Raw genomic sequence first — 13,960 nt, 5'->3', positions numbered from 1 at the left:
ATGGAGACATAAAAACATCAGTGGTCTCCAAGGGAGGGAGATGAATAGGCAGAGTGCAGAGGATTTTGAGGGCAGAGAAAATGATGGGTACGTGTCATTGTATGTTTGTCCAAGCTCATAGAATGTACAACACCAAGAGTGAACCTTGCGGTTAAACTATGCTGATTATGATGTATCAGTGTTACCAAGGTTCACCCTTGGTAACATATAGCATCTGGTGGGAGATGTCGAAGATGGGGAGGGCTGTGCACGTGTGGGGTGGGGAGTATGTGAGAACTTCGCTTTTGTAGTAAACCCAAACCTGCTCTAAAAAATGTCCTTAAAGCAGGTTTGGGTTTACTACAAAACTGAAGTTCTCACATCCTGGTGGAGCAGTGGTTAAGAATCCACCTGCCAATGCAGGAGACACGGGTTCGAGCCCTGGTCTGGGAAGATCCCACATGCCGGGAAGCAGTTAAGCCCGTGTGCCACGACTACTGAGCCTGAGCTCTAGAGCCCACGAACCACAACTACTGAGCCCGCGAGCCACAACTACTGAAGCCTGCATGCCACAACTACTGAGCCTGAGCTCTAGAGCCTACGAGCCACGACTACTGGGCCCATGAGCCACAACTACTGAGCCCACGAGCCACAACTACTGAAGCCCGTGCACCACAACTACTGAGCCTGCGAGCCACAACTGCTGAAGCCTGCGCACCTAGAGCCCGTGCTCTGCAACAAGAGAAGCCACCGCAATGAGAAGCCCACGCACCGCAATGAAGACCCAATGCAGCCAAAAATAAATAATAAATTTAAAAATGTTTTTTTAAAAAGTAAAATAAACAGGGTCAGTAGAATAAGTAATTCTTAAGAGCTTCTGTCTCCAATTAAAATTTTTGAACCTCTAGTAATATCTGTCCGTCCTTTTCCCACAATTTCACTCATATGTTGTTCATAATCTTAAGTCTTAACTATGGGATTTTGGCTCCCTGTTCGGTAAAGTATTTCATTGAACTTAGCCAAAGCCAGACTCGGAGCGGCCTGGGAATAGTTAGGAGTCTTCCCTTCTTCCCAGTACATTGAGAGGCTTTGTATGGTTTTGTTTTTATTTGTTTGTTTCTTTTTAAGGCAGGGAGGAGCTGTCCGGACTCTCCCCATGGTAGTTAGGTTACGGCATTGTCTCCTAAGCGGAAGCTGTGATTTGCCCATGGCTTTGAAGTAGTAACCTCATAAATGTCCCATCCCTGGAATCCAGTCTATTTCAGCATCCACAGGCCTAATTTCTGCTTGTAATCTGATTACGGGGTTTGAGCTCTTCTAGCCTGCAGTCTCTTGCTTTGCGTTTACTATACTGTCAAGGACACCAGTGCCTGACTGCTGTAGCCCTGCGCTGGGAAAAGCTCAACCTAGTTTTGCTCAGACAGGCCTCAGGCCGTGGCTGGTTGAGAATTAGCTGTGGAGCAGGCTCTGTCCCTGAACTTTCTGTGTGCAACCATGTTCAGAAGCCCAGGGATTTCTAGCTACTTGGGAGCTTTCAAGTTCTCTGAGAAACAAGGTAAGGCGAGAGAAATGCAAAATGCACTGAAGTGTCTATTTCATAACGTCGGGAGCGTCTTGCATCCTCCATCTCATCTCGGATGCCCCTGTTACACGGTTCTGTGGTTTTCTCAAAGGATACCTTAAATGTCTCATTGACTTTATAAGTTAGCTTATCTTGCGATTGCTGAGAAACATGACTTCTTTTTTTCTGTTGTAAGTTAAAGATATTGCTAAGCCACTAAAGCCTTTATGGAGGAAACACTGCAGATTAAATTGGAATGCCCACACTTTGGATTAAGTTCTGGATGTGCTGTACTTTCGCTAAAATATTTTTCTAAACCAAATGTTATATCTACTAAATTATTTCCAGTAGGCAGTGGTGGTTGTCTTTTTACGAAATCTTCATGGGAGACTGTTTGGAACAAAATGTTGTCTTTTTAGTGGCTTCCTTTTGAGCCCAGAGGAAAAGATGTGCTTTCAATGTAACTAGTGAAGTGACATCTCAGATTCAGTTCACTGACTGAACCAAAAGGAGACGCTTAGGTTATCTTGAAGGACACATTGGAAATTCAGCCATTGCCTATAAAAGCATTTTCGAGCCCAAATGCACGATTAGGAAGTGATTTGAACAGCTGGGGCATCAGATGCAGGAATTTTCTTCTACCGTATTTGATAGCTTTTTTTTTTTTTTCATCTTTATTGGAGTATAATTGCTTCGCAATGCTGTGCTAGTTTCTGTTGTACAGCAAAGTGAATCAGTTATACACATACATATGTCCCCATATCCCCTTCCCCTTGAACCTCCCTCCCACCCTCCCTATCCCACCCCTCTAGGTCGACACAAAGCACCACGCTGATCTCCCTGTGCTTTGATAGCTTTTCGAACTGAGTTCTCTTTTTCTAAATGTGACACAAAGATATTTGTGTAATTAGCAGAAAAGCCTAGATGTTTAACTGGCAATATACATTTCATTTTATTGTATTTCTCTAGTTGGTCGGAATTTCCAAATTCCGGGATTCAGGGTGTATTTTAATGACTAACGACATGTCGGCATCTGGTATATCTTGTACCTCCTTTTCCTCAAGCTTCTGCCCCCAAATATTAAACAGTAAAAGGAATTTCCACGGGGGAAAGAATTTCCGTAAGTGGTCTAATTGTGGTTTTCTGGGTGGACAAACGGTTGCTCTATGCCAAAACTTGTAAAACAGATTACTTACCCAAGGCTGGCTGTGCATTTGTCTGTGCCTGGTTTTCATTAACCAACTCACTCAGTGTGTGTTTTTGCCGGATGGGATTGTTACCAGCTGTCTTTACATAATATATGTCTTGTCTTCAAAAATAAATAAGTGGCGAATTCGATGTATTGTTATTATTTAGATCTTAATGAAGGCAATAAAAACACACCTGAAGTGTTCCCGCCCCCCGTTCATCAACCCCTCACATGCCTGCCCCCCACCATGCATTCTTTAAAAGCATCTCAAATATATCAGGCAGTGATGACTTTCAACCTTCCTGGTCACCTGGACCAAAATTGTTCAATTTTTTTCGCTCCTTTTTTTTTTTTTTTTTCCTGAGGATAATATCCATGTTTTTCAGTATTTAATTGCTTTGAGTTACTCTTGTAGCCATAGAGAATTTAAGTGATAGCATTGAACTATGTCAGAATTTTTTTTTTTTTAACCCATGGAGTATCTTGGCTACTATTAACCAAAACCAAAAAAACTTGCCTAAGTCAAATGTATGTGGTGGAATTTGATTCATAAAGGTGTCCTTTTTGTATTCACATTTCTGGTTCATGGTTTCCTTTTTCTTAAATGCTCTCAAAGGGAGGCTGAAGAATTTTTTTTCCCATTGGAGTGTTTTCTTTTGGTCTTAACTGACTGTGTGGGTATTTCAATCTTATATTATTTCTTTCCCCTTAGATTTGAACAAGAAAAACTTAAGCCTTGCTGGATTCCCGCGTCAAAGAATAGTTCCAAGGTAAAGTAGTCTTTGCTCAAGGAATCTTAAGTTTTGAAGATTTGTAAGAGCTTTTGAAATTATTCTCCTACGTTCCTAATTCATGAGTTTTAAATGTTTGAAAAAAAAAAGTGTTTTTTCCCCAGAGTTTGACTCGTTAAAACACGCGAAGCGAGCTGACTTAGTACACGCAGCTAGCAAAGATTCTTTGTGTGTTTAATGCTTTTTATGGGAACTATTTGCAAAACCGGCTACTGGTATCTCTATAATTACAAACTTGTCAAGGGCTATTATCTTTTCTGTCTCACACCTGCCTCTAAGCATGGGATGTCCTTTTCGCAGTCTATCCCTCGAGGAAGGGAGCTCTTCATTTTTTAAGAAAGGATCTAGCCTGTTCCTCCTCTCTCTCTCCCTTCCTTCGGCCCTTTCTTCTCCCCTTACTTCCCTCCCTCCACCCATCCAGCCACTCCCCTGTCCAGGTGAGTTCTTGCTGCCTGGCCTCTTAACCTTTCTGCACTCCAGTTCCATTGGCTGCAGGATGTTATGGGTGCTAATTTCATTTACCTGATGTGCTAATTTGATTTACCTGATGCAGTACATCATAACTGATATGAGATAATACAAAACTTAAAGTTGGTACCAAACAAGGCAGCTGTATCTCAGATGCCTCCTAGTACATCGCTGTCCCTAACAGGTTTTGAGATTTTCAGGTAGAGGCACAAAATAATTATCTCTTACACAGCCAGGTGTGGCTTTTAACGTACACTTTATTATGCTAGAAGGACCCAACCCAGATCTGCCCCTCATTCCACATGGATGCGCTTGTTACGTAAGACATCGTTTCTTTACTTAAAAAGTCTGTATTTCAGTAGCATCGGGATAAACAGTTGTGTCACCACTGTCCTCGTCAGGCTGAGCCTGGCTCTGCATTTGAAAATGTTAGCATTGGCCTTGTGAACGCACTGGACGGGGTAAAGCTTTGATGAATTGCGTGCGCATCTTAGCGTCAGGTGGGGAGGCAGAGTTATCAGTAAGGTTGTCTTACTTGACTCATGAAATCTCACTCTTGTGGGGCTTGACACAATCTCCCGTATTTCTCATCTTCTCCATCTTTTTAATAGAAGCTAAGGCTTATGTCTTAGTTCGTCCAGGCTACCGTTGACTGGGTGGCTGATAAACAGTAGAAATTTATTTCTCACATCCAGAGGCTGGAAGTCGAAGATCAGGGTGCACCGTAGTGGGGTGAGGGTCCGCTTCCGGGTTGCCCACTGCTGATTTCTTGTATCTGCTCTTAGTGGAATGGGCCAGGGAGCTCTCTGGGTTTCTTTTTATAAGGGCGCTAATCTCTTTCATGAGGGCTCCACCGTCATGACCTAATCGCCTTCCAAAGGCCCCACCTCCTAATATTATCACCTTTGGGTGTCAGGATTTCAACCTACGGATTTGAGGGAACATAAACATTCAGACCACAGCAGCTTCATTCCCGATACGTCTCTAGCAGGTTGGTTTGGCTGTAATAGACCTAATAAGTGACTAAGAGAATGGAACAATAGGAAGGGAGTTGGGAAGGAGAAGTATGAACTATGAATGCAGGTCAGTCACTCCAGTGGAGAGGGACTCAGAGGACACTGCCGTTCTAAAACGGTGTTATTTCATGTGTACCTATTAAAACAGTGGCCCCCTTGCTATGCTCCTAAGTGTAAACTGGGCTGGAAATACAAGAACCTGCTTCCTTCAAAGAAATCTAGTCACCCAGACACCAGAGGTGAGAATATGAGGTAATGGATTTCATCTATCTTGTAACTTAAACTGCAATAGAAGAGTGAGCAGATGTCGGGGAGCCCTTCACTGTGTGGATACTGAACAGTTACTGGAATACCGTATCCCACGTTGTGTAAAAGATAGGAGGTAATGACAGCAGAATATCCTGCTCTCACTTTAATAAAATTTCCCCTTGTTGCTATTGCTGGGCATTTAAGTAGGTTAATGGGACACATTAAAAAAAAATTATCGTGGAAGCAAAGGGCAAGCTCTTTTTAGATTACTGAAGCAGATGGAAAGAGCTAGAAGCATGAAAATAATTAGTCATGAGGAGTGAGCTCCATTTCAGAGCAGATGAAGGTAAATAAGACATATTAAAGGTGTTTCTTCACACTAGAAGCTTTTTAAATTATAATTCCAAAAAATGAAGACTGTAGCATGTCTTCATTATATATGGAGAGAGAGTTTCATGCTGAAATAGAGGATCCCACCTGGAGCTGTGGAAACCCACCAAGACCCACAGAGGTTGTCCAGGCAGAGACCCCTGATCCCCGAGTGGGTGACGACGAGGAAGATTGCAAGCCAGCATCCGAAGCTTAGGTTTGGAGTCACCAGTTGTGTGAGCTGAGGATGGGCCCCACCAGTGAGGCTGCTCTGGGTGCCTCTGATTCAGAAAAGCAAGAGGACGTGCTGTCAGGGCTTTGGGGTAGGGGCGGCCTTTGTAAGTGTCTCACCGGCCGTGGTGATCAGAAGGGGTGACTCATTCACGAAGAGTCCATACTTCTTTACCAGCGTGTCTTGCAAGCATTTTCACTGCTGCCTCATACCCTCGGGCGTCGAAAGTCCAGGGCAGAGACGTGACCTTTTTCAAAACCTGGTTCCACGTCGATTTGGGGGATCTTGTGTCAGTCACAGCTCTGTGACAATCTCAAGTCAGGGTCATTGGTTCCGACCCATCCTCCTTATTCGTTCGACCTGCTCATCTGCTTCCTCAGAAGTTAGCAGTCGTTTGGTGAACATAGAGAGAGGCAGTAGAAGCAAGAACAAAATGTGACGATGACACGTGGATTCCAATAAGCAAAGTTTAGCTCGAAGATGGAGACTTGAAACATGGAATACTTCACACGCGGGCAAACATACACATATCTTCATACGTTCATGCCAGGTGGGCAGAGGTAATAAGGAGAGATGTTTTCCCAATTATATGTTATTCTAAAGAAGAAAGGATGAGAGGAAGAAAGGAAGGAAGGGAGGGAGAAAGCAAGCTTATAACTGATGTGATTGAATGCATGCCCTTCTAATTAGTCTCAGTATTTCTAACGCTCTTTGCCCCATCACATCAACAGTGTATAAGATGTATACGTAAAACACTTCAGAGCGAGTCACACTAGACATCTGAAATATTTTACTGGAGCCATTCCTTCATTCATTCCCTATACGTTTATTGATTTTTTAAAAATATTCTTAAACATCAGTAATTTAAAGTGAGACACTTGGTTCTGTAAATAGGAAAACAGGATAACATGAGAGAAAATAACAGAGGTGCATAATATAGATTCGGCTCTGGTGGGACAGACACTGGGTCAGAGGGTTCTTACAGAAACAACCAGCTCTGGTAGGACAGGCACTTGGGTCAGAGGGTTCTTTCTTAAGGAAACAACCTTAAACTGAGGCCCAGACTAGAAGCAGGACTCAGCCAGGATGGAAGGAAGCAGGAGAGGTGAGAATTCAGGCGGAAACAGCATTTACAGTGAACCACGCGAGGAGGCCGGAGAGACTTTCCTAATGTGCTCTGGTTTTCCATTGGTTTCTGACCACCTGTAATCCTTTCCATCGGCACAAACACATTTGTAGTTTGTTTCAAGAAAGTAAGTGCGTGTGAAGCCAGGGGTGTAGGGTGATGGCCTGTGAACCCCACTCTGTAGAAGTTCAGCAGAATGTTTAAGTAGGGGGTCGTTTCTTAGTCTTTATTAGCGGCTTCATTGAGCTTTTTGATGAGCAGATGAAAGGGGAAAACTAGAAACACACATGTTTATTTTTGAAAAGATGAGAGAATACATTTGTACCCCAAGGTCGTGGCCACAGGAGCTGGCTGTTTCAGGGGCTGCACCATTTCATTGTAATACAGGATTTTTTCCCTGAGATTTTCATTTCCCAAAGACAGTACAGAACTTCATCCGGATATTCCAAGCATTTAAACAGTCAGTTAAAATAGCGTGCCATTCCTCAAGTAGGATACCTTTCTGCAGTTGTTTAAATGTTTCGGTTTAGACTACATCATACCTCTGAAAAAAACACTGAGAACTGTCCCTGCATTGCGGTTCACTCTTGAGAAGTCAGGGCTAATCCCAAGTCTCTGACCTCAGCAAGCGTCTTAGGATCTTCAAGCCAACTGGACTGTGGTTTACAAAGACTGCTCATTCTCAAGGCTCTTGATGTGAACGTGGCCCTCATCACCCATTCCCATTCCACATTTATAAGCAATAACGAAGGTTTGAGATGAGCTTGGCTCTAGGAAGATGGGATGGCCATATTTTGGAATGTGCAGGCGATCCTTGAAATTTAATTTAATTTACACATGGGATGTAGGTAATCCACGCGTTCCCTCACATGGCACGCACAGCGCTTCCTCAGTCTCCCCTCGGGCCTCTGTGGATACGCACCCCTGCCAGGCACAAGCACAGACAGGGGACCATCAACAGGGAAGGTCGGCTTCGCGCTGGGTGTGTTTGCAGACCTGTTGCCGCCTCTCCAGAGGTGATCGTGTCGCTGGGGAAGATGAGTTTCCTGTTTCCCTAGGTTCGTTTTCTTCCTGCGAGGCAGCAGCTCTGTCTCGCCGAGCTCCAGGCACGTCCCCACGGAGACCTTGAACTTGTGGGTACTGAGTCTCGGGGCGACGGCACACAGTGGAGGAGCCTGAGCGAGATGTGCGCCTCATGTACTGTTCTTGCCGCATGGGCAAAGCCTCGAACGGGTTCGTGATCCGGGAGCCGAGGCTGACAGTAGTTCCGGGGGTGTTGGGACTGGCTCGCACCCCTCTTCCCTAGCGAGTGTGCCCACGTGCATAGGTCACTGAGCCACGGGAGAGCTGGAAGAGTGGCAGTGCCGGGGGAGGGGAGTGTTTACGCCACCAGCCAATGCTGCCCAACAGGTGCTTTGCGGGGCTGCGGGCAGGGTGGGCGGAGGAGGGAGTCGGCTGTTAAGCCTGCACCGGCACAGCGCTCAGGAGGTCACACCCCAGAGGGTCTTGTGAAGCTAGCTCCTACCCGGGATGGCTTCCTGTAGAAGGCAAGTGCGAGGCAAGTGCGAGGCAAGCGCTCAGTTCCTTTCTTCGTCTCCCCTTTTTGATTCTTGTTTTTCCCAGACAAGTTTTCATGAACCTTTCAGACCTCTTCACCATGCTTTGATTTCTTGTTTGTTTGAAGGCATTTGTTACTTTGATTTCAACCCAGAGGAAAGCATGTAGATCACCTAGACAAGTTGCTGATTTTCTGAGGAAGGCTGTAGCACAGAGAGGTTGAATGAGTAATCCAGGCTTGCACAGCTCTTGGTGACCCTTGAAGAGGTTGTCGGTCTGAACCAAGGCATCGGGCTCCCAGCACAGCGACGTTTTCACTCCCCTAGGCCACGCCCCCGCCTATGCTGATGTAATTATTTAGCTGCACCCAAAAATCATATTAACAAAATCATAAATAATTGAAAAAAGGTACCAGTTAACGCCCCCAAATAGAACTTTTCACTTGTGATCTACACACACATGTTTAACTATGTATAACAGTAGCATAATTTTTACGTTCTGCACTGTTTTGGTTCATATCAGATACCAGGGTTTAAAATGACTTTAAACATTTTCTTAATGGAATTATTTTTAGCTTTCAGGAAGAGTTCTTGCTTGAAGACAAAGAACCGCTTGCTAACCACAAAAGAGGAATCGATGCTCAGCTTTTAGCTGCCCTCCCGAAAGGTGAGGCTTCTAGATGGTTGACAAGTGCACAGTGTGTATAAGTGTTGTGTGACCTGACTTTCTTGAAGGAGGCCCCTACGCTAACCTCCAGCTCTGCTCTCCTCTGTGTACCTTTCTGTCTCTTCCAGGAATCAGCCTCAAAGTACCTCTCTTGTTGCGTGGTTAGACCTCACCTTTCCACAAGTTCCCTCCTTTCACTTTAGGCGTCCTCAGGTTTTCACTGGAAGCTGGTGCAGAGGATGAGAGAGGGGTTCTAGAATCATCCTCACCTCATCTCTCTCCTACCTTTCACCTTCTCCACGGGTGGTGGGTTCCGCTCATTTGCCCATTTCTTCTCCACCCCTTCCCCCTGCTTCCAGCCCCTGATGCTTTCCAGCGCTAGGAAAGGCATTTACACTTGATATCTTTCAGCTCCCAACCGGGGTGCACACTGGGCAAGCAGTGCAGACTGCGTCGGAAGCATCTCTCTTCTCACCCAAGTAGGTTCTCACACATTTGGCGAATTCGTATTTTCATTGGACTAGACGCACATGCAGTCACATATTTGCATCAGCCACCAGCCCCCTGTGCCTAGTTCTGCCCGTGGAATGATGTGAACATTACCTGAACTTTGTTTCTACCAAATGTAACACTAACGCAGGGGAGTACCAGCTCACAAGCTGTCTTCATCCCAGATGAGCTGTGTAACCCTTACTTCAGAGGAAACAGCTTTTCCAGCAATCCCACTCCTGGGCATATGCCCAGAAAAGAGGAAAACTCTAATTCAAAAAGATACCGGCACCCCTATGTTCATAGCAGCTCTATTTACAATAGCCAAGACATGGAAGTGACCTAAATGTCCATTGACAGAGGAATGGATAAAGAAGATGCAGTACATATATATAATGGAATATTACTCGGCCATAAAAAATAATGAAATAATGCTATTTGCAGTAACATGCCTGGACCTAGAGATTATCATACGAAGTGAAGTCAGACAGAGGAAGACAAATATCAGATATCACTTATATGTGGAATCTAAACACTGATACAAATGAACTTACTTGCAAAACAGACTCATAGACATAGAAAACAAACTTATGGTTACCAAAGGGGAAAGCAGGGGTGGGGGGTGGGGATAAATTAGGAGTTTGGAGTAAACACATACACACTACTATATATAAAATAGATAAACAACAAGGACCTATAGCACAGGGAACTATATTCAGTATCTTGTAGTAACCTATGATAGAAAAGCATCTGAAAAGTCATATATATATATGACTGAATCACTTTGCTGTACACCTGAAACATTGTAAATCAACTATACAACTATACTTCAATAAAAAATAAATTAAAAAAAAAAAGAAACAGCTTTGGTGAAAGGTCAGAACTTTTTTCTATTCAGAAAAAAACAAAACCAAAAAAAAAAAAAGCAGCAACAAAACACATGAGATCAAGCCCAGAAGAAATTAGACCAGAAAAAAAATAGTCTTCTAATAGAAACGAAATCCAATTTATACAGGCCCACTGGTAAATTCGCATGTATCATGAGGAACTGAGTGGGTCGTACGCCCGGACACAGGGTGACAAAGATGGATACTTGAAGGACCCCAGGGATCTGGCCCGGTGGAAACAAACAGGGAAATTTTTCAGTTTTCAAGTACTTAACAACACTGTCAACTGAAATGGAGGCTTATTCTGTGTTGCTCCGGAGGCCAAAGTAAGAAGAATGTCTAGAATTACAAGGAGGCGGGTGAAATTTTGTGGGAGAAGGAAAATTCTGATAGTCCGTAGTACGTCGAAGTGAAATGCACTGCATTGTGATCTCATTCGTTCTGCATTAACTGTTCAAGTCAGGTCAGAAGCCACGTAGTCAAGGGTAGGACAGATGCCGTGAAGGGTTCCCACCTGGAACCCCAAGTATGAAATGGAAAGGCCCTTCCGATTTTTTAAGACTGTTTGTGAAAGACAAACTCAATTTAATCTGAGCCAAATGTAAAAGTCTATGAAGACGATCAAAGCAAAGAATAAGAATGAACAGCTTGATTTTAGCAATAGCTTAGACTTGACTGATTAAGGAAAGTTATATAGAGCTAAAGTTTTCCCTCTTCCTCTCTCCCCTGCCCCCAGTTCCTTGATGAATAATAGACAATATTAAGATCATAAAAATTAAGAACAGTATGAGAGCCTAGATTCCTTAAGGTTCAACGACTTGGAACTCTACATATAACAAAATTTTAAAATGCACAAGCTTATTAACCAGTTTAATTAAACATGTTACCATATTGGTAATAAAAATCATGATTTTCACCAATCAAAGATCATTAACTTTATGTACTCACCAGATTTATGTTTCTAAATTAACAAGGCCTTTAAAACATGCTTTTAAAGTGTCAGAGTCCCTGTTCCCCTAAATTTCATCTAAATTCCCATAGTCTTATTTTACAGTCTTTACTGTTTATCAGTTTGGGCAGGCGTGGTTGCAAAGACCCAGGTATAACCAGTGAACTTTGCACTTCCATGTTTGTTATTCTCTCGGTTCTTAGCAATAGCAGGTTAAAAGTAGGAATTGATTATGACTTTTAATGGCATGGAGTTTCATGTATGTTTATAAGTTTACAGAAGTCTCTTCCTGTTCATTTAGTGAGGGATTTTTGCTTCCGTGAAATTGAGCTCTAAAATGATCATTGATTTTTCTGTAAGGAACTTCCTTTAACTGTGTATCACGAACAGGTAATCGAGGGATTAAGACCCTTTACCTGTGTAAAACTTATCATATTAAAATAGATGTTCCATTAATGAATTATGAAATGGACCAAATATATGACTCTCCTTTTTCTTAACAGTTTCATTGAGACATAATTCCCATACCATACAATTCATCCATTTAAAGTGGACAGTCCAGTGGCTTTTGGCAGGTTCACATAATCGTGCATCGATCGGCAGAGGCGATGTTAGAATATTCTTATTCTCCCCAAAAAACCCCTTCTCTTAGCCATCAGGTCTCCCCCTCGTTCCTCTAGGTGTGTGATGACTTATTTTAGAAGTTGCTGGTCTTTATATTAGTGGCTGCCATCCACGTGTAAAACTTAAAGGGGATTTACTCCTGGGGAAGAAAGAGAAGCCTTCAGAATATTCTGGATCTGGCCTAAGGTATCAAATGCAGGCAGGGAGAGAGCTGTTCTTGGCAGTCCCCCCGCCACTTATATTTCTTTGGAAGATTCTGCTGTACTCAGGCTTGGGAGACTGAACTCAACAATAACTTTACCAGAAAGCCTGTTCTCAGAACTAACTGAAGAAACCACGTTTCCTAAAAAAAGCCCCTAACGGAACCAATTATCCTGAGTATTGGTATTATATACTAATACAAAGTATATGAGGCAGTTAAATATTTTTTATAAAGTATTACAGCCCTGATGTCAAAGTCCCTTAAATTGCCTTACTTGGAAAATGACCAACACAAGGCCCAGCAGAAATAACTGAAGAACTAGACTCACAGAATCTATATTGTTAGACAAGGGCAGCAGCTAAAATCACAGGTATAAAGGGTACAAGTCTCAATGCACTTGAAAGCAAAGTAGAAAATTTGTTACAACAGAAGTTAGATCAGCTGCTGGCTTCTGTCTGGATTTATGTTGGTGAACATCACTGTTTTCTGAACCGTGTTTTAGTTATATACACATGACACAGCATACCATCAATTGAATTATGGCTTTTGCGTCTAATTTTTTCAAAATTCTTATTCCTTGTTTTGAGGAAACAGACACTGAAAAATTTAGAGGTAGAAAGGGCATCAGGCTGCAACCTACTCTTAAATGATTCAGAAAGATTAATATGTAAATATGTGCATTTGTATTCATGTGTATATACACAAACATGCATACGGAGAGAGAGAAAGGGGGTAAAAAACTCAGTCAAATGTAGTGACCAATGTTAACGTATGAAATATGTCTTTGAATTTTTCTGAGTCTGAAATTATATAAAAATTTTAAAGGAAGGAAACCTTTTGGGAGATTATAACTAATAATAAACTATATTCAGGGCTGGCAGAAGATAACAATGATAGACGAGTCCGTGGTCTCTATACCTGGTACATGGAGTGATGACATGTTTCCACAGTCGGGGCAATTCCCATGATTTTTTAGTATTAGCTTCTTTTCCAGTGTTTTATAATAAACCCAACCAAAACGCGGGAGGGGGGGTGCCTAATAAGGACTGCACGTGCCTGTATGAAGGTGTTCTGTTTCCTGGAAAGGAATGAAAAAAGTGCACACACACACGTCAGCCATTGAAATAAAGCATCCTTCTCTTTTATACAACCGACATGTTTTCACATGGAATAGGTGTACCAGAGTCATTATGTTACATGTGTGTTTTACTAAATTTGCTTTTAAATGGTAGACTTGGAGAAGGGAAACCAAACTCCAGATGTCTCTCTGCTCCTTCTTTTTGCCTTCCACACCATTTCTTTTCTCTGTTGTCTCGTGTCTGTAGGAGTGAGGCAGGTCTTGGTCCTCAAGAATTAATTTGTGAGAAAGAATAGACGGAGAGGTAACTTATTTACTGGAGGGATTTTTTATTTTCCTAGAAGATTCACTGTAGATTTCCACGAAGAATTAACAAGCTCATGGGCCCATTTAAAGTATAGCTTGATTTATGACCTTATTTTGTTCCCCAGTAAATGATCAGGGACACTGCTCTAAGCCACACTTCCTCCAAAGGCAGGAGGTACCATGGTAACCAAACCCTTGCCTTCTACACCAAACACGAGAAGC

General features: G+C 42.9%; 1 protein-coding gene across 23 annotated transcripts in view; it reads left to right on the top strand.

Moving 5' to 3' along the window:
* Positions 1 to 13,960, top strand: part of SVIL (supervillin) — a 294,440-nt gene that overhangs the window by 188,678 nt on the left and 91,802 nt on the right. For 21 of the 23 annotated variants that reach the window (XM_079915216.1, XM_079915221.1, XM_079915222.1 and 18 more), the window contains 2 exons: positions 3,442 to 3,499; positions 9,112 to 9,203. Coding sequence is in view for 1 of the 23 variants with exons in the window: in XM_079915220.1 (XP_079771346.1) it covers positions 1,474 to 1,534; positions 3,442 to 3,499; positions 9,112 to 9,203 (211 nt within the window). In the remaining 22 variants the exon portion in view is untranslated. Of the gene's footprint in view, positions 1 to 1,354; positions 1,535 to 3,441; positions 3,500 to 9,111; positions 9,204 to 9,419; positions 9,683 to 13,960 lie in introns of those variants that run through there. The other 2 variants (XM_079915220.1, XM_079915210.1) reach the window with 2 other exon arrangements.

This window comes from Stenella coeruleoalba (genome assembly GCF_951394435.1).
Source record: "Stenella coeruleoalba genome assembly, chromosome: 2".
Classification (NCBI taxonomy): Eukaryota; Metazoa; Chordata; class Mammalia; order Artiodactyla; family Delphinidae; genus Stenella; species Stenella coeruleoalba.
Note: the sequence above shows the minus strand (reverse complement) of the source record. Positions and strands in the feature narration are given on the sequence as shown.